Source organism: Lepisma saccharinum, chromosome 7, assembly GCF_977018435.1.
Source record: "Lepisma saccharinum chromosome 7, izLepSacc3.1, whole genome shotgun sequence".
Lineage (NCBI taxonomy): Eukaryota > Metazoa > Arthropoda > Insecta > Zygentoma > Lepismatidae > Lepisma > Lepisma saccharinum.
Genome location: NC_139235.1, coordinates 69,523,738 through 69,551,577, shown reverse-complemented (window position 1 = coordinate 69,551,577; position 27,840 = coordinate 69,523,738). Strand labels below are relative to the sequence as shown.

Genomic DNA, 27,840 nt, shown 5'->3' with positions numbered 1-27,840 from the left:
CAGCTGCTAACTGTTCAGCTCATGTTCAGCAGAAGTGCTGACCTCAAACTTTAGCATGTTCAAAATATCCATAGGATTTCCCTTCTACAGACTACGATTTTAACATGTTCATTCCATTGCGCTATTAAAGTCTAAGAGTGAAATCCCTTCGAGGAATTATTTAATTTTATTTATTAGCGTTGCTCTCCTGCCACTTCTGGATAATATCGACGATGAGTTGTTTTTTATTTGAGTCCACTTTATCGGGACTGGACCTACAGTTTAAAGATGGGACCGAACCACTATGACACTCCACCGGGTTCTATTCCGGGACTCGAGATGAGGATGAGTGACTTTATGAAGTAGTGATTGCAAAATAATAATACAATAAGGGAATTTGTGAAACTTGGTGTTATTTTTTTAAATTGTAGGAACACACTGCACCCACCACGAAATTACCAAAACTTGAAAAAAGTCCTCTCAATTTTTTTGTCCCGGAGTGGCCGGTGGTATCCCTTCACCGTCGCGATTAGCCAAAATGGTAGAAAAGCGACGTCAAATATAAGAAAAACACAAAATTAAGTTTAGTGGTCTTGATTATCTTTACGTGAGCTTTCAACTTTCATTGATTCAATATGGTTATTTCACGTCGCTTTTCTGTCATCTTCGGCTAAACGTGGATGAATGATGAGATGAAATTGATGAAGGAACGATCACAAACCCACATGGACAGGACATAAGACGACCCCCACACTGGCGGTGTCTTGACGCCAGAGCCTCGTTAGTCTGCAAAATGTAATCCAGGGTATACTACGTGGAAGCTTGTTGACATGTTGGTATATTCATTCTTTATACTCCAATCTCTACAATGAGTTAGTTGATTTCGTTCATGCTACTTCGCTTTTCTGCCAGTTTTGTCTAATCGCAACGATAAGAATAATTGATGATATGATGAAATTGATGAAGAGACACTCACAAAGAACCCCCAGGCTGGGATTCGAACCCAGAGCCCCTGACCTCCGCCACGGTGAAGATCACTTCATGAAATAGATGAAGCAATATTATCCAAGAGTGTCGGTTTCGTGAAGAAGTAGCCACTTCACCACAAAGGTTTAGTGTAAAATTAAAGAAAAAACTACATACTTCATGTTAATATGATTAATTCTAATCACATAGCAGCAGTGGTGCAGCGGCCGCACCCGCAATGCGGGATGGGCGAGCTGAAGGGGCCACGCAATGTTTTCTCGGCGCTCCTGAAATTGTACATAATTTCTGAAATTCAACACATAGTGTCGGTTATTTTTTAAAAATACGAAATAGACAAAATGTAGGTCAACAATGACAAAATTTGAACCCGTAATTCACTGAGGTGAGCGCTAAATAGAAACGCCCAATTGGTGAACTTAGAATAAGTATCAACAGAGTATCTAATTTACGAGTCTGTGAACACCACCAACAACTTCACGACTGCTTTATTTATTTATTTATTTATTTTCATGTAGAAGGTGGTCAAGTGGGTTCACAGTAACATAAGGCCATGCCTGCGGTAATAAGCAGGGGCGTACTGGCAACTTAACCTGTCGGTCCTCAGAAATGCCGTATTAATTTACTTGCTCCCAGATCGCCTAAAATTGGAGAAAAATCCCTCATTTCATACCTTTATGGATATACAGTTTGTCGGAATCTTTTAGAGTATAAATTGTCTGCAGTTATGAATCCAGTAGGAAGATTCATTTGCTCGGACAGTCTGTCTTTTATTGCCACACAAACAAGAAAACTTGGTAATTTATGAACTTTTACCACTAATGTTAGTTTTATGTGTGGTATTTAAAATTTAACTTCCCACCAAATATTTTCTATTGAGATAGAAATTTCCCATAGTCCACACCTGTTAAGTGTTACAGGTTATTTTCGATTTTTAGCTATAGTGTGACAAGGTAGTTCCATTTTCTTTTAATTGTTCAACACTTCAAAGGGGGTTAGCTAACTCTTGTACGTTCGTTACCCTCTGACGTCATCGATGATATTTTTCGATATTCTTTTACTAAGGGGGGCCCCAATATTTTAGTTCTAGGGGGCTCCAGGAAACTGCGCTACGACACTGCATAGCAGTGACTGTCGCCTTGTTTGGACCGTTTGGTAGCAAGATACCAAGAGAAGAGCGAAGATCAGTTCTTTGGCATAATCTTCCTCCATTTAGGGACATGTAACTTTACGAGCGGTTTTTATGTTCCCGACGATAACACTGCTTTTGTCTTCTTCTTCCTTTGTTTCCACATGACAGCACCGCGTCTGTGCAGGTATATCACCTCTGGATTTTTTTCCCCTCTTTCCTTTTTCCATCACTTCCTGTTTCCTTTCTTTCTTCCTTCACAATATCCAGTCGAGTGAGTTGCTGCGTTGCCACTTTTCCCCACTAAGCGTGCGATTCTACGAAAAGCAACTCATCTTGGTTCATCCCCAATAGAAAATGCAGAATGGGTATATATAAGTTGGGGTTTTATACCGAATTTTCCATTTCGAGGCATGCGCGGATCCAAGGGAGGGTCATAGGAGCGATTGCCCCTTCCAATGTCACGATTTGGATACATTACTATGCCTAACATTTTTGAAGACTCAAGCGTTCTGTCTTTTATCACAGAGATGAATAGGCTTGAGAATATATATACTTTTTTTTAATTTTGGTTAAAGTCCACTTTATGTTCATGAGAGACTGATTGGAACTGAATCTACAGTTTAAATTTGATCCCCAACCACTGTGCAATATGCCTCAAAAGGGGATTGAACCCGTGACCTCTTGAGAGGTTTCTTCGTTTAATCTCCTCATCTGATCGTTCAGTTTACCGTGGCAATGGGAGGAATTATGATAACACACACAATAACAATCTATTCCAGCCCTGGAATTACGCTAATCTTCTAGGACTTGTAAGTCAGATTGGTTCCTTTTTACAGTATTATATATTGTTTATATGAAAACGGTGCAAGTGTAGGTTAGAATTAATTCTCAGTGAGGTGAAGTACCCGACTGAAAGGCATTATCTAGAAATACAGGGTAATTCATAATGAATGGTGCAACCTAACACAGTTATTATGACGTTACTATTTATGATAGAAAATCAGACAAGGCAATCAACATGAAGACAAACTGTGGAAGTTTTACTCCCATGACTCACATTATAAAGATTCAACATGGGAATCACGTGTAATGCGGTAAACATACAAACGATAATCAAGTACATGCTATGCACGAGACAGCAAGTCATTGTCCATGGTTTCGAAGACATTCACAGTTGTAACTTTGGCAAATCTTTCGGAAGGGTGAAACATGTTCATTACTACCAAAACGCATGTGGAAATGTCCTTGCACCATTGTGAGTGAATCCGTTCTTGATAGCTCCAACGCACAATACATACACCTTCTACTGGTCACTAGCCATTTTGCAGCACTGGCGATCCTGGTGGAACAGCGGCAAAGCAGCATAAGTCCACTTAGTGAGAAGAAAACTTCCAGAGTTTTTCCTTATATTGATGCCATGACTGATTTTCTATCATAAATAGTAACGTCATAATAACTGTGTAAAGTTGCACCATTCATTTTGAATTACCCTGTATATTTCAGGGTGGGTCCGAACCAAGCGTCTCAGAAATAATAACAATAATATAATGTTCGTAGTCGACCTACGTGACGGAGTGGTTATCAGAGCGCGCCACGACGCAGAGGTCCCGGGTTCGAATCGCAGACTGGGCATGGGTGTTCTTTGTGAGTGGCCATTCATAAATTTCATACCATCACTAATCCTCATCGTTGCGATTAGCCAAAAGTGGCAGAAAAGCGACGCTAAATAAAAATCAAATCAAATAAATGTTTGTAATTAATAAGTTGATATAATCTGTAGGTCTATTCCCAGTAATTATTATTAAAATATGTAAAATAATTAATATTGTTGTTGTTACATGAATAGGTAAAAAGACATAAGAATAGAGATAATACAACAGCACCTATTCATTATCTAGCTTACGTGTAGTTAAGATCGATAGCATTTGTGGAAATAAATGTCACTTTTTAAAAATTAATACCAAAAAAGGATGTTAGGTTCAGTTCATGAAAAGTAAAGTTCCAGGTTAATATTCCATGCGCCTTGTTATAAGCAGTAGTATGCATAAATCATATTTGGTACTATCATTCAAACCGTATGATCCCAATGTAATCCTTGTCTTCGTGTAAGTTCGGCGGAAATAAATAGCTCTCGATTTTAGAAGAAATGCTAAAGAAGTATATTTTGAATATATTTCATTTTAGTACAGTAAAACCTCGTTAATCTGGACAGACAAAAGGCAAAAACACCCGTCGGGCACATCATCATAATAAGGGAATCGCGTATGTACGTACTGCATTGTATGTACAGTATTGCTTTACATTTTACTGTACTGTATAGTGTATTTAGGCCTATTCCCTTTAAATACACATAATAAACGTGTTTTGTTGCTATAAACGAAGTTTTAATGGACTTTCTACTGTTCTTTTAGATTATTTCAGTTAATCCGAACTTTCGTTAAACCGGTCAACTTATCACCCCCATTAGTCCGGATTAACGAGGTTTTACTGTAATTGGTAAGTCATTCAGGGGGGTCAGTACCCACTGGATGCCCCCTCTAAATGCGTCCTTGGTCACTGAAGGTCACCAGAGGCATCCAGTGGCGACTCGTGGAATTTTTTGGATAGAGGAAGTTATGGTAAACAGACCGAGGAAAGTTTTCGAAAATGCGATCAATTACACAGTGACATGTATCGCCTGTACCTTGGATTAGCCATTGGATTTGTAATATTAGCTGCAGGCCCTCCATGCCTGTCATGTGTGGATTAAGAACAGCTTTGCCAATACCAACCTCCTGATAAGAAAAGGTGCTGTTTCAACTCATAAATTACTCTAAATGTGATAAAATTATGCTAGGGTTTATTATTATTATTATTATATAATTATTATTAATTTATTATCATCATTTTCTGATGACTAGTAGTTTTATGTTCAATTTTATTTTGCTATTTTGGAGTTGTGAACTGCGTTATTGATTATTTATTGTAGTTAAGCAACATTAGGAATTTCGACCATTCAATAAAATGGATTTAGCATAGTGCTTGAAAAAAGTTGAAGAAAATTCCATGATTGGTAACGTCGTCAGTTTGTTTTATTTATGACCTCGAACTCTTTCTACCGATTTGCTCCCTTGTTAAATCGGGGAGGATAAAGAAAAGATGAAAACAAGAGGATGGATCAGGACCTGTAAAAGCTTGTCCTTTGGTCGGCATACTTCCTTTTGTTTGAATCAAGTCCGCTAGAGAAGTACAAACAAGATCTGGAGATTTTCTTAAAAATAAATATTTCCTCAAAATATCTTCATTAGAATTTAATTTCTCTGTTTCCCAGGGACGCCCGTTTTTAAGATGATGCTGGATTTTCCATTATGCCAAACACAGAGTACTAGGTGCCAACGAAATTCAAATTTTGCTAGGTTTAGAACCATTATGCTAGAGTTGGCATCACTGCTGAGGAACCCACGGGACCTTCCTCGCGGACCGTATAACTGGGCAACCACCCACGTACCCCCGCCTACCCCTCACCCATCTGTCTCTAGGATGACGAGAAAGGTTCCTCAGCAGCAGGCAAAGACGGCAACAAAGTCTTTGGGCAACAGGTCTGGAACGAGCGGGTGATAGCTAGCACATTGACTCTTGACAGTCGAGTAGCGAACCTTGATTGCGCTCAAAATTTTATAACGCTCATTAAACTCTTAAAAAGTAGAAAATTGGAAATAAGTATAAATGAAACTGTAGGAAGTTCCTCACTTCCTACATGGAGGAATCGCCACTGGAGGCAGCACTAAGTATACCGTGGTTTCACAATATATTCCCAACTGGTTGTCAAACGAGTGCACTGATGGGGCTATTCGAAACTGGACCTATAGTGGGACGTAATGAAGCAAGTGGTGTGCTATTTCCCAGACTTCGAGGGTAGGTATGGAAAATGAATAACCTGTTGTTACCATAACCAAATCATACATACTGGATCGTTAGATGCTCTCCGATTTAAGGCGCATATAACTGCATTATGCAAATCAAACTATCGACTTGCAGTTCTTCGCGTGACTATCTTGTTGCTAAGCAAGGGATTCCGGTTCGTACGGAGATGTCAGACACATTTCCAACGCCTGACTCAGAGCTGAACAAACATTTAACACGCTTTGATAAATTGTTCACACAGACTCGTTTCAGATGGCACCGTGACGTTTGAGAATGCACACAGATTACTATTCCAATATCCTTGCATTTACAAAAAAGTTTAGAAGCAGGTACATTGCATAATATGTTTGTGCAAGAACGCTTCGCTGATTATGTACCGAAACATACTCTTATGTCGATTTCCATCCATGACCAAGGAAGAACTTTTCATGTCTGATCTATTAATTCTCCGATACCCATGATTATCACATTTACTGCAATTCATAGTTCAAATAATGTAATTGCCTACATTTATACGCATGGCGAAATGTAATTCTATAACTAAAAGGTAAAAGTAAGTCTCATACTGCACATTGAAACACGCCACGGGGAAAGTTTATAATTTTACACACATATACAAACATGAATAATTATGTACATATTTAACATAACATAACATAAAAAAGAAAATTACTAAATGTTTAAAAATATGTACACTATTAAATATATAAAAGGAATTCATTTGTTACTTGTATATCAGATATTTAAAAAGTAGTAAACTAATTCCTTCACTAACTGATTAAAAATTCCAATATATTACAAAATAGTTGAAATGAGTTTTAACGTAAGTTTTTATTTAGATTTTGCTCTCTAATAATATAAATCAATTAGATTTCATTCTTATATTTGTCTTACATTCTTGTTTTACTTTTATTGTGGATTTATTGTTATTGGTGTAGATCTATTAATGTTTTCTTGAAAAAGAAAGATAGACAGATACATATATTGATGGATTGATTTGGTGTTTTCATTCCACGTTATGCACAGTAAGGCTAATCTGGACTGGACCTACAGTTTAAAGTGGGATCCGAACCACTATGTGCCTCCACCGGGTATCGAACCCAGGACCCCTTGATTACAAGGCGACGACGCTACCACTGCGCTATCGTAGAGGCCTATATGTGTGTGTGTGTGTGTGTGTGTATATATATATATATATATATATATATATATATATATATAGAGAGAGAGAGAGAGAGAGAGAGAGAGAGAGAGAGAGAGAGCGAGCATCCAACACTCATGCACACAGAGACGTGTACATAGTAAAACAATTTCAACAAATTTTTGATAATGTATTAACATTTTTAACCAGATGGTAAAGGAATTTGTTTGCTAATTTACATGTAGTAATTTTACTTTATATGTAATAACATAATAAATATGTATATATTTGTTGTGTGTGTGTGTGTGTGTGTGTGTGTGTGTGTGTGTAAATTAAGACCTTCCTCCACCTACCAGTCCTCAATGATTTCACGCTCTGTGTAAAGCCAAGGAGATTACGGCAATATACAGGAACACTTTACTCACGCATTCACGCCTAGGATATACAGTCCTATGAAAGAGTGGAGAGTGAACATAATAAATGCTACCAGGAACCTGAAAAAAAAGAGGATACACCACAACAGAAAGAAAATTGCGTAGTACACTTACCTTGCTTCACAGAAACGTATCTACTGTTGAGGGCGGCGATGAAGCTGGCTTGTGGCAGGGAGTCCTCAAGCGAGAAGAGCTCATCCTTGGTTACATTGTGCGACCTTGTCTTCAGAACGGCTTTGGATCCTATGGGCGACAGGTAGAGGCCCCCACAGTCGCGCAGGGCGAGGCTTCCATTGTGATATTCGGCAGAATAGAGGCAATCCTTGGTGCAGTTGTCCACGAGCTTCCCTTCCCTCTGAAGATACTTGTTGTTGCAAGAGTGGATGGCGTACTTCTCGTCCCTGAACTCGAGGGTGAAGAGGGTGTCCTCCCCCCAAGGGATGTTGGCATCGACGTGGATCTCGTCCTGGTTCTCGGATAAGTGAGCGAACCGCTTACGGCCGAGGGAACGGATATTGACCTGCGGACGTGCGGCAAGGTGGACGTACCACAACTCCGCGGGCCCCGGGACCTTGGCGGTGCAGGTGAGCTTGTCCGCGCTCGCCCCGATGTAGTAGCCCCTGGTGACGTTCCTCAGGGCCCAGCGCCCGGTGCGGTCGTCCGCGACGGAGATCTCGAAGCGGGCACCCGGTTCCTTCTCCCCCTCGCAGGTGACGTTCCCGAAGGAGTCCACGGCGAGGTACTTCTCCAGATGCGACCTCAGGCAGATGGTCTCTCCGTCCCCTGACGGCTCAAGCGTCCAGATCTGCTTCTTCTTCAACGAAGCTCCGTTCGCGTTGATCTTGAAGCCGAACGCCTCGGCAGTCAGGTAGCGGAACTTGGAGTTGATTAAGCCGATTGTCCAGCAGCCCTTCTGGTCGGACGTGCCGTTCATGTCACCATGGCCGTTTATTCCGTTCACTCCGTTCATGGCGCCGTCTGAAAGAAAGACAACATACATTAAAACACGCCTTCGAGCTTCCGTGGAGACAAGGAAATTCTCTCGCGTTACTGACCAGGCAAACTGGAAAGAAAGCTCTCCGAAGCAATTTCGCCGACAAGCGGCGTGATTTCATCCGCTACACGGGCACGCGTTTGAGCGGCACAATAAACAAACTAAAACTACTGTAAATAGAGTACAAAATAAGTAATGGAAGCCTACCTTCTCTAACACACTAGAGCCGACCTCCGGGCGTCACAACGCCAGGGGACCCGTTCGAGTAGCAGTCTATCCATGGATGTTCTTTGTGTGTCGCTCTATCAATGTCATCGCATCATCACTCAATTATCTTCGCGATTAGCCAAAAGTGGTAGAAAAGCGAAGTAAAATAAACCAAATCAATCAATCAACCCACTAGACTCACGCCGAAATCGATGGCGACGATTCTCTTGTTGCTAAGTTACGCCTTAACGTAGATAGGAATCTCAAGGAATGCCTTGATTCTAATGGACAGTACAGAGAGCATTTATAGTAGTTTAGCCATATGGAATGGAATTTTATCGTAACTTTGTACGATAATATATTCAACATGTTTGTAGTTTATAATGTTATATAGGGATCGTGCCCAGAGAGAGGCTTATGTCAAAATCAGATAAATATTGCCGAAATATATACTTTGATTATTTGTCCCACAAATATATCTTCATTATTCAATGTAAATTAGAGAAATGGCACATATACCGTATTTTCTTTTTGTAAAAACGTGTGTTCTAAACTAAAAATGCATTGCGCCCCTAGATATACATTTTACATCGTTATAATTTGTCGACATTTATTATTTCTGCTTGCCTACATGTAAAACAAAAAATATGCAATTACATACAAATATCCAGCCTTAGTAATAACCCAATTGTATATCCGAGTCCTGACAGTGATTTAACCATAGGCGTAACTTTGCTCGGGGGGGGGGGGGGGAAGGATTCAGTATATTAAATTTTCAGGTTAATCAAAATTTGCAAGTTAAGGATACTTTTATTACTCGTGGAGCCTGAGGAGCAAAGTAATGAAAAGTATTTTTTATTATTTCGCAAATGTAACAGTTACTTGGCAACATATTCCTGGAAGCTATTTTTATGAAATGGAAAACTTTTTGATCCCCCCCCGCCCCCCCCCCCACTCCGCAAAAGAAAATAGGCGTCACGTTACGGCAATGGCTCGAACCCAGAACGTTATGCGACAAGATTATAAGCCGACCATGGACAAAAAAAAACAAAAAAAAAACACATTGGGTTTTAAATACCTATACGCACGGCCGTGGAATTAGCCGGGTGGCAGAAGTTCGCGATGTTGTCACGTCGGAACAAAATCACGTGTGTTCGGAGGTTTAAGAGCAGTCCGACGTGTAGATATGGGACTCCATTTCTGGGGCCTGTAACGAACTTTCAATTCACAGGATTACCAGCTCTGTATCGAATGGGACTAGAGTGCGCGTCAAATCTCCTGCATATGGCCTTGAACTGCTGAACAGCACCAGCGAATCGCAGACGTGCGGCGTTGCCTAGTTCAGAACCTGTTTCACCTCGCTACTAAATCGTGTACCTGGCGCTCGGATATAAATATATTATTTCAAGTGTCAGTAGTTCAACAGATGGAAAGATAATGAATTTGCGAGTATGTACGAAAAACAAGCGTGATTGTAGCTTATACCGTTCCCTCTGTAGAAGCAATGTCATTATAAACGTATTTGCATTGTATCGTTTTTGTTCTCCCTTCGTTCCTGTTGCATTCCGAAACTTTCCGATTAGCGAAGGGAACAGGGCAGGTTCGTTCCCAGTGATGGTAGAAGGAGAAATTGACGAAGAGGATACCGTCACTGTTCGTTTTTCCCACGTTTTTAGTGTGTGTGTGTGTGTGTGTGTGTGTGTGTGTGTGTGTGTGTGTGTGTGTGTGTGTGTGTGTGTGTGTGTGTGTGTGTGTGTGTGTGTGTGTGTGTGTGTGTGTGTGTGTGTGTGTGTGTGTGCAGCATGTCGTTGAGTAAACCAAGTGGTAGTGATAGCGAGAGAAGAGAGAACAATACAGTGTCGTACGAAGCCAGGCACGACGGGTGATTTTTCAGGTGTACAATTTTTTTTAAAAAAAATGTTCGAGTGAAGAAGAGAGCAGTAAGATTGACTTTAAGAAGTGCCAGGCTCTAACAGCTCAAGCGTGTGGTGTGAATCAAGCTACCATTTCTCGGATATGTTCGGGGGCAAAACAATGTGGATCGAGGCCTGCTCCAATGTTTCAATCACCTAGAAAGCACATTAACGTACCAAAAAAGAACGACAAACTTAGATAACTTTGAAAAAGACGTAGTTCGTAGAACCGTCTTTGAAATTTACGATTGTGGCGAATTTTCTACTGCCAAAAGGATAACGTACTCTTTACGGGGCAAAATATCTTACAAAGGCTGTACAACTTCCACTTTGAGAATATTGAAACAATTATGCAGTCCCTCTGGCACAATCAGGTATGTTCTATTCTTCCATTAAGTTTATTATATGTTATATTATCTAATGTTCCGTGCTCTCCGTGACAAGGCGTTTCGCTCAACCACGCTGTCTCTTTTCCGTGTGAGATTTCGACATGGCACCGCTGCAGTGCGCTGCTATTGGCTATCGCCATATGCAGGAGATTTGACGCGCACTATAGATAGTGTCCCGGAGAGAGGTTGGTCTGACGCTCGAACTAGGCAACGTAGCCCGGTTGACGTTGCCACACAGTGCGCGGGAAGCAGCGACTTTTGTCCCGCTCTCGCTTTGCTTTTCTCATATGTGGCACTAGCGCAATTCATGGCCGTGCGTTTAGCATCGCAGCATGTTATATTACTGGATCGCAAATGGAGGCAACAACGTTTGCACAAACACAGACAAATGAAAGCAACTTCAACGGTTCGAGTAAGGTCCGGAAACTTGGCACAAAGCCTTTCTCCGACTCGGACAATGCAATAAAGCCCCAGTCATCACTGCTTCCCCGAGACAAATTCGTCGACAAAGAGATTCGAGGAAGAAGCAAAACTGCAGAAGGGAAAAATCCATTGCAGATGTCTGCCAGTCGCTGACTCAGAGGGAACTTCTCGCAGATGTGGGTGGAAAAAAATCGATGACAAGAACACGCAAGTTGTCAGTGATCCTGCACAGGCTAATCTTTCTTTATCTGCCGACAGGGGTGGGGGGAGGGGGAGATACTAGACACGTATCATAAATCTGTGGTAATGAAGGCAGCAACTTTGATTTTGTAGTTCACAACGCTTGCAAAGGCCCCAGTTAAAGATGAAACATGATTGCACTTATGAAAAGCAGGTTAGATAATCCCTGAGTCGAGTTATAATTTCGGCTTTCCTAGTTCAAAATTATGTTCATAGCTACACAGAGAGTTTGTTTATAAATCCACTCTATACACAGTAAGCCTAATCGGGACTGAACCTAGCTAGAGTCTAAAGTTGGAACCGAACCACTATGTGCCTCCACCAGGTTTCGAACCTGGGACCCCTTGATTACAAGGCGACAACGTTGCCAATACGCCAACGAGGAAGCGCACACTGTTCATTGGTTGATTTGATTCATTTTACTTCGCCTTTTGTGCCACTTTTGGCTAATTTGCGAAGATGGGGATGAGTGATGATATGATGAAATTGATGAATGGACACTCACAAACATACATGCCTAGGCCAGGATTCGAATCTGGGACCCGTGGTGTCGTAGCGCGATGTGCTAACCTATCCGCCACGGGGGCTGGCAGGAAGCGCACAGATATAGAGAGTTAATTGTTTGTCAATGTTGTCATTGGCGTGTCATTTACAAAACGTAATTATTCACCTTTTTTCAAGCTCTCTATTGTTAAGAGTAAGAGTAGGTAGGTATAAGATGGCTAAATATTCATTCAAGGTCAGATTTAACTTAACAGTTTATATTCTGTGACTTTGATGTCATGTTGTAGTGAAGCAATGTTGTACAGTGGTACGAAATGATTATTTTATAAATTAAGCGATTGTTTAACAACATGTAGTTATAATTTTAACATCTATGAACTCGCATAAAATGATTTTTGAAGAATACATTACAGGCTCCGTGAAAGAAATACAGTGGACTCTTATTAATTCGAACTCCAATGGAACACGAAAAAAGTTCGAATTAATTGTCCAAAATTCGAATTAACAAAAAAAATCACGTCGTTAAAGATGGTTTCAAGGGGAATAAACTTCTGTTTAAATTACCGAGTAATTCGAATTTACCAATTTCTAATAATAAAAAATACCACTGTATAAAATACGCTTTACAGACAATTGATTAATGCATGAATTTCATGTTTGTAAATACTGTGTATACAGAAAGATTTTGATTTGATTTCAATTGGTTTGTTTAACTTCGCTTTCCTTTCACTTCTGACTAATCGCGACGATGAGGATGAGTGATGATAAAATTGATGAGGGACACTCACAAAGAACACCCAGGTCCCATCTTGGATTCGAAGTCGAAATCCCTGCCACCATAATAGGCTGTAATAACCACTCCGACACGGAGGTCGGTTGTATACTTTACAGGAAAAAACACAGGGGATGTCCATGTATCCTTGTAACCATCAGAGAAAGTTTTCCGCTCATATCATAAGAATTAAATACTTGAAAACTATACAATTTGAATAAATTCAATATTCAAATAATTTATTCAAGTTTATTCAAGTCCATACTCCATATCAAAGCCCTCTGAGGAGCAGGGCCCGTCAAGTGGCTGTTCCAATTATGGCGTGTTGTCGAGTCCCGTCGTTGCTGTTTTTGAGTTTTCGAGACAGGTTATTGAAGTCAAATTCTGCAGATATTTAGCCATAGGCATAGCTTGCAGATCCTGAATCCACTTTCAATTTCTAGATTTTGGAATTTCTAGTTTGACATATACGTACGTAAATAATCTGTAGAAAAGAAACTATCAACTTGGATCACTCCTCCCAAAAATTACCTTATAGTATTCAGCTCAACTAACCGATAACAGTGTTAGGACAAAAAAGCGAAGTATGAAGAAACAAAGGATAACATTAGGCGCTGAACCTGTCATCACAAAGAAATAAAATGTTGTACTAGGTCAACTGACAAGAGAAAAGGATCTTGGAGAATATTCGAAAGGTCAGAACGATAAGAATAAGAAACGGCAGTTGCTCTATTTGAGCGTGTAATTTACAGTTCTGAGTCTAACTTATCTTATTAGCCATAACGGTGCTTCGTTTTCCTTTTGTTTATCAGCAGTTAACCTTCGTACCACCCGCCGCGAAACCTACTTTCTCTGATACAGCCAAGAACAAAATAAATTTTGAAATGTAGATTGCACTCGTGTTATAGGTGTTGGAACGGTGGGGTATACTATGTTCAAATACATTTTCAAATATATTTTACATAGCTACGTATTAAGCAAACTGGTGTGACAAAATTAAGATGAACATACCCAACATATACCTTCTGGACTTGACAACAATTACAAGCATAAGAAACAACAGATCCAAAAAACAACAGGAAAAAAGACTCAGCTAGCCAGATATCTACGCACAACAATCTCAGTCAGATTATATGTAGGGTTTTATTTTTGAAGTTTCAGTCTTTTGGGCTATGTCCTTGAATTGTGATTGGTCCTTTTGTCATTGTCTTGTCGGTATTTCTACGGTTGTTTGTCAGCCCCTGCAACTGTCGCAGGGAATAGATGAGTGTGCAAAGGAAGAAATAATGAGATTTCTGAAGAAGTGTAGTTGACGGTGCTATACTCATTGCAGTCTTGGCATTTTATGGGTGTGTCTGGCAGAGTGAACTTGTCCAATAAGTTGTCTATTTACAGAAAATACTGTAAAAAAAAAGTGCTCCCCTGTGCTCTCGCACCACGCCATTAAGGCGTATAGGAGGTGTGGAAATAAGGCATCACACTTTCTTCATCACGGCCGAAGGTGGGGTGATGTGATCAGCATCACGCCCCTGGCCGCCTTTACCTCCTGGAGTTTCCTCCAGGTACCAACTTTATACGACGCTGGGTGGGCGCCGGAGCCGCTTGAACAGGTGGAAAAAATCCCGGTTCTTCCCCATGCCGGGAATCGAACCCGGGTCTCTCACATGGCAGTCAGACGCCCTAACGACTTTTTCCTTTTTTTATAAAGGAATAACCCTAAGCGGTAGTATTCCCAGTTTTTCTCAACTTTCAGTTTTTATCATTTGGACAAACACAAATACCCGGGACTCGAACCCTCAACACCTGGCGTCGTAGCGCGCTGTGCTAACCACTGCGCCACGGAGGTCGACAACGACTGAGCTACCGCGGCTCTCTGCAGAAAATACTGTAGGCGAGATAACTGTAGTTCTTTTGCGACAAAAAACGTTGACAATGCGTTCCACTTTCAATCCATCCCCATTAACATCTAATGCGTTGATCAACCGCCTCAAAGTTTGTTACAAGCCATACTGCAGCACATCTATTTCGTTCACATGTTATTCCGGATCAATAATTCGAAATATGTAGATGCTATGGAAATTTCAGCTCTCAGTATCTGTTCATTTGCAGCGTGTGAAGCATGCGCAACACCGGCTTGAGTGACTTGATTAATTTTACTTTGCTTTTCTGACACTCTTGGCTAATCGCGAAGATGAGGATGAGTGATGAAGGCCGGGATTTACCCGGAATCCCTGGCGTCGTAGCACCCTATGCTAACCACTCCGTCATGGAGGTCGGCTGCTGGAACGGCTTCAGTTCCCTACCTCGAGGTCAATGCATATTATGTAGGAATGACCAAACCCGGATAAAATTTTATCCGGATATCACACAATTTTCTATCGGGATTTCAAATATCCGGATAATTTTCTATCCGGATTTCAATTATCAGGATATCGGAAAATTTTCTATCCGGATATCGGATAATTATCTATCCGGATTTCAAATATCCGGATATGGGATAATTACCTATCCGGTTTTCAAATGTCCGGATATCGGATAATTTTCTATCTGGATATCGGATAATTTTCTATCCGGATATCGAATAATTTTCTATCCGGATATCGAATAATTTTCTATCCGGATATCGAATAATTTTCTATCTGAATGTATGCATTATCCGGACAGTTGCAGGTTATTATCAGTTTTACGGGCTATCCACATATTCTCTTATTTGTCATTTTGGTATTTCACTGTATGGATTTTCTATAAATCCATCAAATCTAAATCTCTCCTTCCTATCTGGATCTCCAATTGTTCGGATTATCCGAATTTCTCAGCATATTCGGATTATCCGTTGCATCCGAAACGAGTATCGGATGACTTGAAATCGTTGTCCATATTTTGTCCGTAACCATGGTTACGATTGCACCATAAGGCTCTCCGTAATACGGCACTGCATAGTAAACAACCGTGGGTTAACCCGGAGCATATCACGGAGCACTTGGTTCTTTCAAGTTTGGCTCCACAAAATTTTATCCGACACTTCAGAAGGAATTTTCCGTGCAAAATATAATGTTTACTCAAGACTCCTTTCTTCACAAACACTCTCGCTTGACTTATGCTTGTCCCTCTCTCCGCACGAAATCCAGCAGTTGCAGCCTCTGAAAGGGTCGTTCCGATTCATGCATTATTTACAAAAGTTCTCCTGTTTTCTTCTGCTCTGGGCTGCCTGTTAAGGCTTCGTTTTCCCCTTTTGCTTCTCCCTTTCTTGAGTCAGTGTTGCCACAATCTGAGGGTATAATTTTCATTTGGAAGGCACAAAATATCCCTTTCTCGCCCAATTTTCCCTTTCATATAAGACATCATTAAGGGCATATCCTGCAAGTTATGCAAATGGCAAATTCTTCTTCTGCTGTAAATATTTGAGAACCAAAAATGAACTCTTTTCCATAGGAATAAAATGAATACTCTGACAGCTATATAAATGTGCTATTAGAAGTGAAATGTTAATTTTGTGTAATAAGTATAGTTTCTTTTAATCAAATTAAGGTGTTTATTCACCATTTCAACACCGAAATGCCATTTTATATACCGCTTTTGATCCCGAAATATGCTGTTTTTGTACCGAAATCTTGATTTTTTTATTCACCATACATATGTGGCTCTAGACCATAAAAAATGATAATAAAAAATAATATAATAATAATAAGTAGTAGTAGTAGCAGTAGTTCTAGTATTTTAGTTGGACCATGCTTCATATATGAAAAATGTTAAAAAGAATTAATCGCATGGGCCAGATGTCTCAGGTTTCCCTGCTCAGGCATGAAAATATAAATAGATAATAGGTTTATACTCGAAGGAAGAGCAAACAATAATGGATACGAAATTGGAACCTATTATAAATTTTGCTAATACTGAGTCTTCAAATATCCCTGAAATATTAGTATTTTTAATCGAATTTTCCCTTTTGGTTTAGGAAAATTTAGACAGATTATTAAGCCAAAAGGGAAAATTTCCCTTCTCTCGAAGAGATATATTATGGTTGCTTTTAAAGTGCCACTGATTCAGTTACTGTGTTTGGAATTCCATATGGCGTTCCTACGATTAAACGTTTACCTTGCATTCTAATCTCAGATTGATTAAATTCTTACCAGTTGCTGAAAACATGTCTGAAAGCGAGAAGAATTGAAGTGTTGCAACACTGTCTTGAGTGCGTGCACAAGAGGGTGGAAGGAACAGCCACAAACAGATGAAAAATCAACCCTCGAACGCACAGGCACGCACGATTCCACCCTTCATAACCTACCATGATGGAATATTATGAGGCACGCACTCTGCGGTTCAGCTATAAAGATGGTTTCGTGATAACTGCGGACATTTCCAACTTCAGGATTCCTTTGCACTAGCTTTCTCTTCAATGTCGTAAGCTAAGATCTTTGCATAACTTCTCTAAAGTTTTCAAAATATAATGTCAGTAGAAAACTGCATGATTTGTATTCATGTCCAGATATTATTAGAATAATTAAATCAAGAAGACTTCGATGGGCAGGCCATGTGGCACGAATGGGAGAGAGAAAAGAAGAGTTTACAGGATTTTTGTTGGGAAACCTGATGGTAAGAGACCTGTAGGAAGGCCAAGACGAAGATGGAGGGACAACTTTGAGATGGACCTGGGGGCATTGGCGTGATCCAGGGAGGGTTGGTTGGGGTCATAACAGTCAACTTTGGTCCAGTATTCCTAAAAAGACCGTCAAAGGCAGGAAAAGATAGCAAAATGAGAACTGGCCTACTGAAAAAAGTATACATACCCCCCTCCCTTTCGAAAATATTGGGCAAGCCATTGGGTGGGGGATCTACTCGCCTGATGTAGGACGGGAGATACAGGGTGATTCATAAGTCTGTGAAACATTTTAGAAATTTACAACAGATAAACAATAAAAACTGTGTCACGGTATCTAGTGACAGGTGAAACACAGTTCGATAAAAATTATTTTTGTTTATTGATTCATTTATGTTCAAATATAAAAGTGTGAGGTATTTTATTTTGTGGATAAATTTGTATCCGAGCCAGACGTTGGGAGATGGGGTTTTTCCTGAGTGACAGCGGAACTGTCTTTCGGCTCAGGACATGACATATTTGCACCGACACGGAGATAAGGAAAGATTATTTTCGCCGCTACCGGGCTTGAGTCGCAGCGGGCGGGCTAACCCATGTTCACGGATGACCAGCTAGAGCCCAAGCCTGCAAGGATCGAAGACGCCTCGGTGACCGAGTTTCAAGACAATGGACACAGGTCATTCGCGTCCCCTCCAAAAGCGAAGCCAAGCTACCTGAGCGTGGGTTTCAACGGACAAATTTGATTCTCTTATAAATATACGGTGCTACCATCCCAGACACAGTTTTTACCCGGATTTCACAGAGAGAGCATCTCCGCGCTACACTCTCGCGTGATCATTGTTTTGTGTCCGTGGACTTTGTTTCCTTACGTATCGTGAGCGAATTGCAGATAGAGTTACCAGTGTGCGCCTTATTTTGATGAAGATTACGCGGTGATTTGTTTTTGCCAAGCGTGGACTACATAAGGATGGAGGGCTAGAGAAGATAGAGAAGGGGGGACGTCGCTTCCCCTGACGCCCGCAACGATGCATCGCCATCTTCCGATGAAGCCAGTCAGCCAACGCCAAAGACGACATCAAAGCCGAACACTGCCCAAAGCCCGAAGGACGTCTTCAGAACGACGCCAATCGAAGCTCGCCACCAGAGAGAGAGATTGAAGGACGACTCCAGACGACGCCGATCGAAGCCAGAGGGAGAGCTTGAAGGACGACTCCAGAACGACGCTTCCAGAACGACGCCGAATCGATGCAAGACACTAGAGATATCTCGACCGGCGCGTGACCACCTACACCCGACGCTAGTGACAAGAGGAAAGCCCGAAGTACTAAGGAGGTGCAAGTACAACAGATCGTCGCAATTATTCTTCGTCGCGATCGACCTTGGAGGACAATTTCGCCACAAAGGAACCGTGTGCAAGTCCCGCGTCCAGGAGAAATGAATGACCACGCCATGTAGCAGAGTCTGGTACAGTATACTTCAGAGGGTCTCATGTACATGTAAACGTGCGTCGTTAGTATCAACACCGTACAGTTAACGCCGAAGTCTCACTTATTAGCAAAATCACTCAGGAAAACCCAAACCTAACTTCCGCGTCTAAAAATTGTTTTGGTATTGTTATAAAAAGAGTAATTTCATGTTCAGATGTTCTAATTTAATTGTCTGCATTCAGCGTTAGAAGCTCCATTTCATTTCTTTAATATTTAGTATAAATTGTCAAAGTGTGCTCCATTTCTTGTGTAACCGACCGCCCCGTCGCGCCATTTAATTTGTCAATACTTGACTGATGAGTCCTTTTAATTGTGGAAAGCGTAGTTGTTTTTATTGCAAGGTCGTGTGCGTGAAATAGTATTATTTGTTGCATAGTGGTTTTTAAGGTAATTTTTGCTCGCGCCGACGATTGATTAGTGTATTCCGGCAGCTGGAGCCAATTAAGTTTTTGCATCACTATGTAATTGAGTAGTTGTTCTCATTGGACGAGAGAGGCTGATGCGTAATACCCCCGTCCGGGAAACTAGTATAAAGTCGTGCTTACGACTGGATGCATTCGTTCATTAGGACGAAAGATTTAACCACGCCGACCCATTGTCTTAGTTAACCGCTTTCCGAGGGCTGGCACTTAAGTTAATTTAAAAGAGCACAGGAGCTGGCAGACACATGCCCTAAATTCACATCAAGGTTTAAAAATTAAAAGGAATGTTATGTTAATGAGATCCATGATTTGTATCCATACTTCACATGTAAAAATACCTCATGTGTGTGAAAGAGAGACAGAATGAATGAGAGAGCGTTTGTGGAGGCTTTGTAAACAGTTGTTGATTGCAATATTTTTTTGTTGTTACAATATATATTCACTTTTTACCGTTCGTCAGTGTTGTTATTTGACGTTTTTCAGGTACCAGATATTATGCTATTAGTGTTTTATGATTGTTCGAATCTACATATCAAAGGTAAACAAACAGTGTAACATTTCAAGGTATTAATCTCCGCCTCGCAATAGTATGACAATAAACGCCCGTCTCAGTACCGAACTTGATAACTGGACCGTGAGTCGCGACCGGTTTCCCATACACATAACGACGTTTGGCCCCGTGCCGGGGTATGATTGACACGTCATTTCGGGGACCGGGAGTGCACTCGTTACATTTGGCGCCGCGAACATGGGACGGCAACCTTTGTCATGTCTTTCCAGGAAAGCCAGGTTGCGAGAGCGGTAGAAATTTCATTGTTGTATACGTCATGCATAAAATTCTTGTGTTAGGTTCCTGGTTATTTGTGTGTTTTTCGTTTTGTATTTCGAGGGTTATTTTCATGTATTTGTCGTATGTTCACGTGTAAGGACACGTTTTCGGGCGTAATTGGTAACAATAGGGCAGATATTTTTTTTTCGGCGAAAGCAGCAAGGGCAGCTGCATAGGGCATTTTTATGTACTTTTTGTGTACTTTTTTGGTTATTGGCATAATTTATGGCATCAGGCTGAGTTGCGGGATAAGGGATTCCCGACGGACCTCCTTTTTCTTTTTATGTATCGATTTGTAATTCACATTTTGTGTGAGCTCGCGTAAGTTTGCGTAACTGTCCCTAAGTGCGACATAAGATTGAGCAGATAATTAAGGAAAGACCTTCATGAGATTAAGAAATCGCCGTATAGACTGTTTGAACAAGAGTGACGTCACGATGGTTTGCGAGGCTTGTGGACAGGAATTTTCTGACTCCAAAGTCGACAGCGAGGGAGATTCCGGACCGGTTTGTCTCCAGTGCAAGAGCCCGTTGGAAATGGAAAGGGAGATACCAAGTGCCCAAGGGGGTACATCGTCACGTGCGGACAGCGACCACAGCAAGGAACAAGATGACGTAGGAAGTGGCAGTGGTGCCAACCAATTCCAGCTTATCCTCCAGATGCTCCAAGGGATGCGTACCGACTCCGAGAGGTTGCAAGCCAACATGCAAGAAATGGAAACCAGATTGCAGACCGAGGTCCAGACGAACATCCAGGGGTTGCAGGCTGAAATGCAAGGGGTCCAGACCAACATCCAGGGATTGCAGGCTGAGGTGCAAGGGATGCAGACCGACGTACGAGGGATGGAAGAACGCCTCCAAGGGACGGTTCGCGCCTCCGGAGAAGAAATAAAGCAACAACTCCTTCAGACGATCCAAGAATCCGAGGCTCGAATCGAATCCAGGATCGCCAGGACCGACGCTCGCGTCAATGAACAGGAAGCCAAGGTGGCAACACTGGCGCAGAGCGTAAGTGAGCAGGAAGGAGCTTTGCAACACATCGGCCAACAATGTGCACAGCTGGAGTCAGCCTGTAATCGGAGCAACGATGCCCTCGAGCGACAGGCACGGCGAGCAGCGAGTCTAGCGGAAGGGAATTCCGAAAAGATAAAGGAAATAGAAGAGAAACTGCAGCGACTGAACGTAGCCGACGTTCCCGGATCATCGCGAGAGCCGGCAGCCATGACGTCATCGCAGCCAGATGCGGTCCCCTCGTCTTCAAGGCGCGCGAGTGACGCAAGACCGACTACGCTTGTCAACGGAGGAAGCGAAGTGGAACCTGGACTACATCCTCCATCGCCGCGACCGTTCGAAGCCCAAACTTCATCCCGGGAAGATATACGGTCTGAACCAGCACCAACGAGAAGAGCTCTGTTCCCGCCGGAATATAAGAAACATTTCAAGAAGTTCTCCGGGGCCGACAGGATATTGCCGTCTGCCTTCATCGAGGAATTCGAAGCAACAGCCCGGGAGTTAGGACTTGCGGATGGGGAGCGATTACTCGTGCTGAAAGGCCTAATGCAAGATCGGGCAAAGAACTGGCTGGATCGGAATGAAAGACACTTTCATTCATACTCGGCGTTTAGGGAAGCGTTCTTGACACACTTTCAGCGCCCCATGCAAGTGGAAAGGATGCTTATCCAACTGAGGAACGAGAGGTACGACAGGAACGGGGGACTTACTTTTTCGCAATATTTCTGGCGTAAGTTCAATGAGTTCCAAGCTCTCCAGCCACAGATGACCACGTCGGAGATAATTGCGGCCCTAATTTATCATTACCCGCAAGAGATAAGACGGCATCTCAACGGGGCGTGCGTTTACGATGCAGAAGCCATGTCGCTCACTCTAGAGAACCTAAACCAGTGCGAAGAGGAACGCGAGAGGACGCGAAACGAAAGATGGAACAAAAGAAGGCGACCGGAGGATGAAGGAAACCGGGGAAACAAGCATCCACGCGTCCATTTCGTTCAGAGGAGGTACGATGGACAGCAACGCGCTCCAGGAGCCGAAGTTCGCCAGTTTCGAGATGATCCGCCTTCGCCACGACAGAGACGCCAGTATCGGGGACAGAGACGTCGAGGTGGTCAGACTCGCGGTTCGCCGGGTCACCATGGCAACAGCGGCGACAGCAACTTTTACAACGGTCGAGTGAACAATGGTTATTATCAACGTCATCCCAACAGTAGACCGGAGAGCCCGCGTTCGGACAACGAGAACACAAGGCGCAGCCCGCCGAGGGTTCAAAGGAGCCCGACGCGAAACGCGAACGGTCCGAATCCCAGCAACACATCTCCACAGCCGGGCCCGTCAGGTCGTCAGCGCCGAAGGGAGGAATGGGATGGCGAAACATGGTTAAGCGACATCGCGCCATTTTAGTAAGATAACATTGCGCCATACCCAGAGTGTATAAAATGTATATTTATCATGTAAATTGGAGGTATCATTTATATCATGTGTTTTGTGTTATCGAACTGGTTTACTTTTCTTGTACAGGGTGTTAAAAAATTTGTAGTCAAAATTTTGTGCCCCTGAGTAGTGAAAAATTTTATTCGCCTACAGAATTTTTTGATCGGAAGGAGGGCGAGATGTCACGGTATCTAGTGACAGGTGAAACACAGTTCGATAAAAATTATTTTTGTTTATTGATTCATTTATGTTCAAATATAAAAGTGTGAGGTATTTTATTTTGTGGATAAATTTGTATCCGAGCCAGACGTTGGGAGATGGGGTTTTTCCTGAGTGACAGCGGAACTGTCTTTCGGCTCAGGACATGACATATTTGCACCGACACGGAGATAAGGAAAGATTATTTTCGCCGCTACCGGGCTTGAGTCGCAGCGGGCGGGCTAACCCATGTTCACGGATGACCAGCTAGAGCCCAAGCCTGCAAGGATCGAAGACGCCTCGGTGACCGAGTTTCAAGACAATGGACACAGGTCATTCGCGTCCCCTCCAAAAGCGAAGCCAAGCTACCTGAGCGTGGGTTTCAACGGACAAATTTGATTCTCTTATAAATATACGGTGCTACCATCCCAGACACAGTTTTTACCCGGATTTCACAGAGAGAGCATCTCCGCGCTACACTCTCGCGTGATCATTGTTTTGTGTCCGTGGACTTTGTTTCCTTACGTATCGTGAGCGAATTGCAGATAGAGTTACCAGTGTGCGCCTTATTTTGGTGAAGATTACGCGGTGATTTGTTTTTGCCAAGCGTGGACTACATAAGGATGGAGGGCTAGAGAAGATAGAGAAGGGGGGACGTCGCTTCCCCTGACGCCCGCAACGATGCATCGCCATCTTCCGATGAAGCCAGTCAGCCAACGCCAAAGACGACATCAAAGCCGAACACTGCCCAAAGCCCGAAGGACGTCTTCAGAACGACGCCAATCGAAGCTCGCCACCAGAGAGAGAGATTGAAGGACGACTCCAGACGACGCCGATCGAAGCCAGAGGGAGAGCTTGAAGGACGACTCCAGAACGACGCTTCCAGAACGACGCCGAATCGATGCAAGACACTAGAGATATCTCGACCGGCGCGTGACCACCTACACCCGACGCTAGTGACAAGAGGAAAGCCCGAAGTACTAAGGAGGTGCAAGTACAACAGATCGTCGCAATTATTCTTCGTCGCGATCGACCTTGGAGGACAATTTCGCCACAAAGGAACCGTGTGCAAGTCCCGCGTCCAGGAGAAATGAATGACCACGCCATGTAGCAGAGTCTGGTACAGTATACTTCAGAGGGTCTCATGTACATGTAAACGTGCGTCGTTAGTATCAACACCGTACAGTTAACGCCGAAGTCTCACTTATTAGCAAAATCACTCAGGAAAACCCAAACCTAACTTCCGCGTCTAAAAATTGTTTTGGTATTGTTATAAAAAGAGTAATTTCATGTTCAGATGTTCTAATTTAATTGTCTGCATTCAGCGTTAGAAGCTCCATTTCATTTCTTTAATATTTAGTATAAATTGTCAAAGTGTGCTCCATTTCTTGTGTAACCGACCGCCCCGTCGCGCCATTTAATTTGTCAATACTTGACTGATGAGTCCTTTTAATTGTGGAAAGCGTAGTTGTTTTTATTGCAAGGTCGTGTGCGTGAAATAGTATTATTTGTTGCATAGTGGTTTTTAAGGTAATTTTTGCTCGCGCCGACGATTGATTAGTGTATTCCGGCAGCTGGAGCCAATTAAGTTTTTGCATCACTATGTAATTGAGTAGTTGTTCTCATTGGACGAGAGAGGCTGATGCGTAATACCCCCGTCCGGGAAACTAGTATAAAGTCGTGCTTACGACTGGATGCATTCGTTCATTAGGACGAAAGATTTAACCACGCCGACCCATTGTCTTAGTTAACCGCTTTCCGAGGGCTGGCACTTAAGTTAATTTAAAAGAGCACAGGAGCTGGCAGACACATGCCCTAAATTCACATCAAGGTTTAAAAATTAAAAGGAATGTTATGTTAATGAGATCCATGATTTGTATCCATACTTCACATGTAAAAATACCTCATGTGTGTGAAAGAGAGACAGAATGAATGAGAGAGCGTTTGTGGAGGCTTTGTAAACAGTTGTTGATTGCAATATTTTTTTGTTGTTACAATATATATTCACTTTTTACCGTTCGTCAGTGTTGTTATTTGACGTTTTTCAGGTACCAGATATTATGCTATTAGTGTTTTATGATTGTTCGAATCTACATATCAAAGGTAAACAAACAGTGTAACATTTCAAGGTATTAATCTCCGCCTCGCAATAGTATGACAATAAACGCCCGTCTCAGTACCGAACTTGATAACTGGACCGTGAGTCGCGACCGGTTTCCCATACACATAACGACGTTTGGCCCCGTGCCGGGGTATGATTGACACGTCATTTCGGGGACCGGGAGTGCACTCGTTACAACTGGCAGTTTTAATTCTCATGCCGCTAGAACGACATACTCCCCAAGTGTTTTGTACATGCTTTACAAATGCCCTATAAGTTCACCCTTGCTGATGCGGTAGATATCTAACAGATATTGTAGTTCGACCCACACGCGGACAGTGATAGCGGGAAATTTTGCTCGAAATCGTCGCTGCAGTCAGTGCGAACAGGGTTCTTGCATATCCCAACACACAAAACGCGTCTACCCCGCAATGCATTATGCGGCAATATGTGGTTAATGGAAACTTCTACCATAGCCGTAGAGTTATGCAACACACATAACGCCTTGCAGGGAAGCGAGTATTTCAGGAGATAGGTGCCCCATTTTTATTATCAGTGACTGTACATATAGTGCAACACATGAATACACAGGGTGAGTCAAAAGTCAGGTTACATAGGGATTAATACTATATCTTCAATGTGTCCACCTTGAACATCAATGCATTTGTGCACGCGACGTTTTCAGTTCTCCAGAACCTTTTGCAGAACGTCCGGCTTAATTATGTCTGCACATCACACAATGTGTTCCTTCAGATGCTGGATGATCAGAATCTTAAATGAGTAGGCAAGCGCCTTTATATGACCCCAAAAACAAAATCCATTGGTCTGGAGACCGTGATGGCCACTCAACGGCGAACGATCCATGCACCAGGAAACGGGACATTCAACCATTCACGAACAATTAACGCGACAAGGAAAAGTTCCTATGTAACCTGACTTTTGACTCACCCTGTTATATTATTATTATTATTATTATTATTATAAAAAAACACTGCTGAACTCATCTGGGGGGGGCAGGATAAGAGACAATCTTGAACGAAACCTAGTCTCTCAGGCCAGTGGCGTGCCCAAGCGAGGGTGAAGGTCATAACCCCGCTTTTGGCCCAGTATTCGTAAAAAAAAAAAAAAAAAAAAAAAAAGAGAGAAAAAACAAAGTCAAAGGCAGAGAAATATGGCAAAATGAGGACAGATTACTAAAATAAAATACGTAACCCCCCCCTTTCGAAAATCCTGAGCACGCCACTGTCTCGGACACAAAGTCTCGTCTCGATTTCTAAAGGCTGTCTCGGTAACCCCTTTTTGTAATGCCTGGGAAAGCCACCGAGTGTAAGAGCATGTGTGCTCTATCACCGGTCAAATACCTCAAGACAAGATGAATACACAACCCGCGTCCTTGGTATACAGTTAAGTAAATTTAGAATTAACGGGAAGTCTAATATACTGTGTGCGTTAATTATCTCAAAAGCTAGCAGGTCTTCCAATTACGAATCCTTCTCGGAATTCTTTTCTTTGGCAATTTACGTCAAAATTATGCGGGCCATTTTACTCAGCATGGACCCGTTACTCGCTATCGAAGATGACAGGACTGGTTAAGCAAGAGTCATAAATGATATGAAGCTATGGTCTTACCGCTGAGAGGTGTACACGTGCGTGTAAACTTATGAAGCGAAGCTTCAAAGTGATGTTGCTAGTTCGTAACTCCTGCCAACAAGTTGTGCATCTTGAAGTAAAAAGTAATTAGGCTATTGTTAGTTGTAGGTTTTACGAGTCTACTCATATTTTGTAGAGCAAAATTATTTTTATAACATCCCTCGGCTGATATGTACTTGCAACTTGGGAGCGAGTTATAACTCCAATCAACAAGCGAACCGCCGCTGACGTCAACTCGACCCACAACGAATCGCTAACCCTCTTACTCACGCTCTACTCTATTGGTAGGCTCGCCAACTGGACTCGCTCAGTTAGCAGATGTCGCGAAAGTAATCTGACTCTGGCTGTTGTTAAATTTCGTCAGATTGCTACATCAGGCATATATTCGCACGAAAACAAGGTTTTTTTTCTTTTATGTGTGTATTGATAAATCGAGAAACAATATACATAAATCTTCAGTTGTTATCAGACTATGCACAAATTATAACAACCTTGTTCAAAAGGGAATTAAAGTAGACTTCGCGCTTCCTTTTATAACATATAGCTCAATAATAAAAAGACATATATTGTCATTGCCTAATCATTTAAATTCTCAGTAAATTTGATTGAAGCTGTGTTTATATTACATTATTTTTATTGATACTATGTATTTAAAGTCATACCCTATTCACTATCATATGGATTTGATATTTGTACAAATTGTGTAATTAATCTTAGTGTTCATCGTCTATTGTGCGATGTATAATATGTTTGTATCTGAAAGTATTTAGCAGTACTCTGTTGTGATTGTACTAAATTGTGTTTGTATTTTGTTCTGTTACTTTGTGTAACATACCTACTGCCATTTTTATCTTTTATCTTTTTTTATCTTTTCCTTTGTATTTTGTAATATTGTAATTCTGTTGTTTTGTAGTTTTGTATTTTTGTAATTTTTAAAATGTATATTTAATCTTTATTATAAATATTTTTAATAAGATTCTTTGTAATTGGAACTATTGGTTCTGTTAAGGATCTTTTGCTAAATAAATAAATAAATAAATCGTTTGGATTATTTAACGCCGCTTTCTACCATTCTTAGTAACTGCAACGATCAAAAG

The 27,840-nt window shown here is 41.8% G+C and overlaps 1 protein-coding gene across 1 annotated transcript in view; it reads right to left on the bottom strand.

The window, feature by feature from the left end:
- The window catches only part of sn (fascin domain-containing protein singed), a 195,240-nt gene that overhangs the window by 120,841 nt on the left and 46,559 nt on the right, over positions 1-27,840 (bottom strand). The window contains exon 2 of the mRNA XM_083125403.1: positions 7,688-8,551. Coding sequence (XP_082981529.1) covers positions 7,688-8,543 — 856 coding nt within the window. The 5' untranslated portion in view covers positions 8,544-8,551. The remainder of the gene's footprint in view (positions 1-7,687; positions 8,552-27,840) is intronic.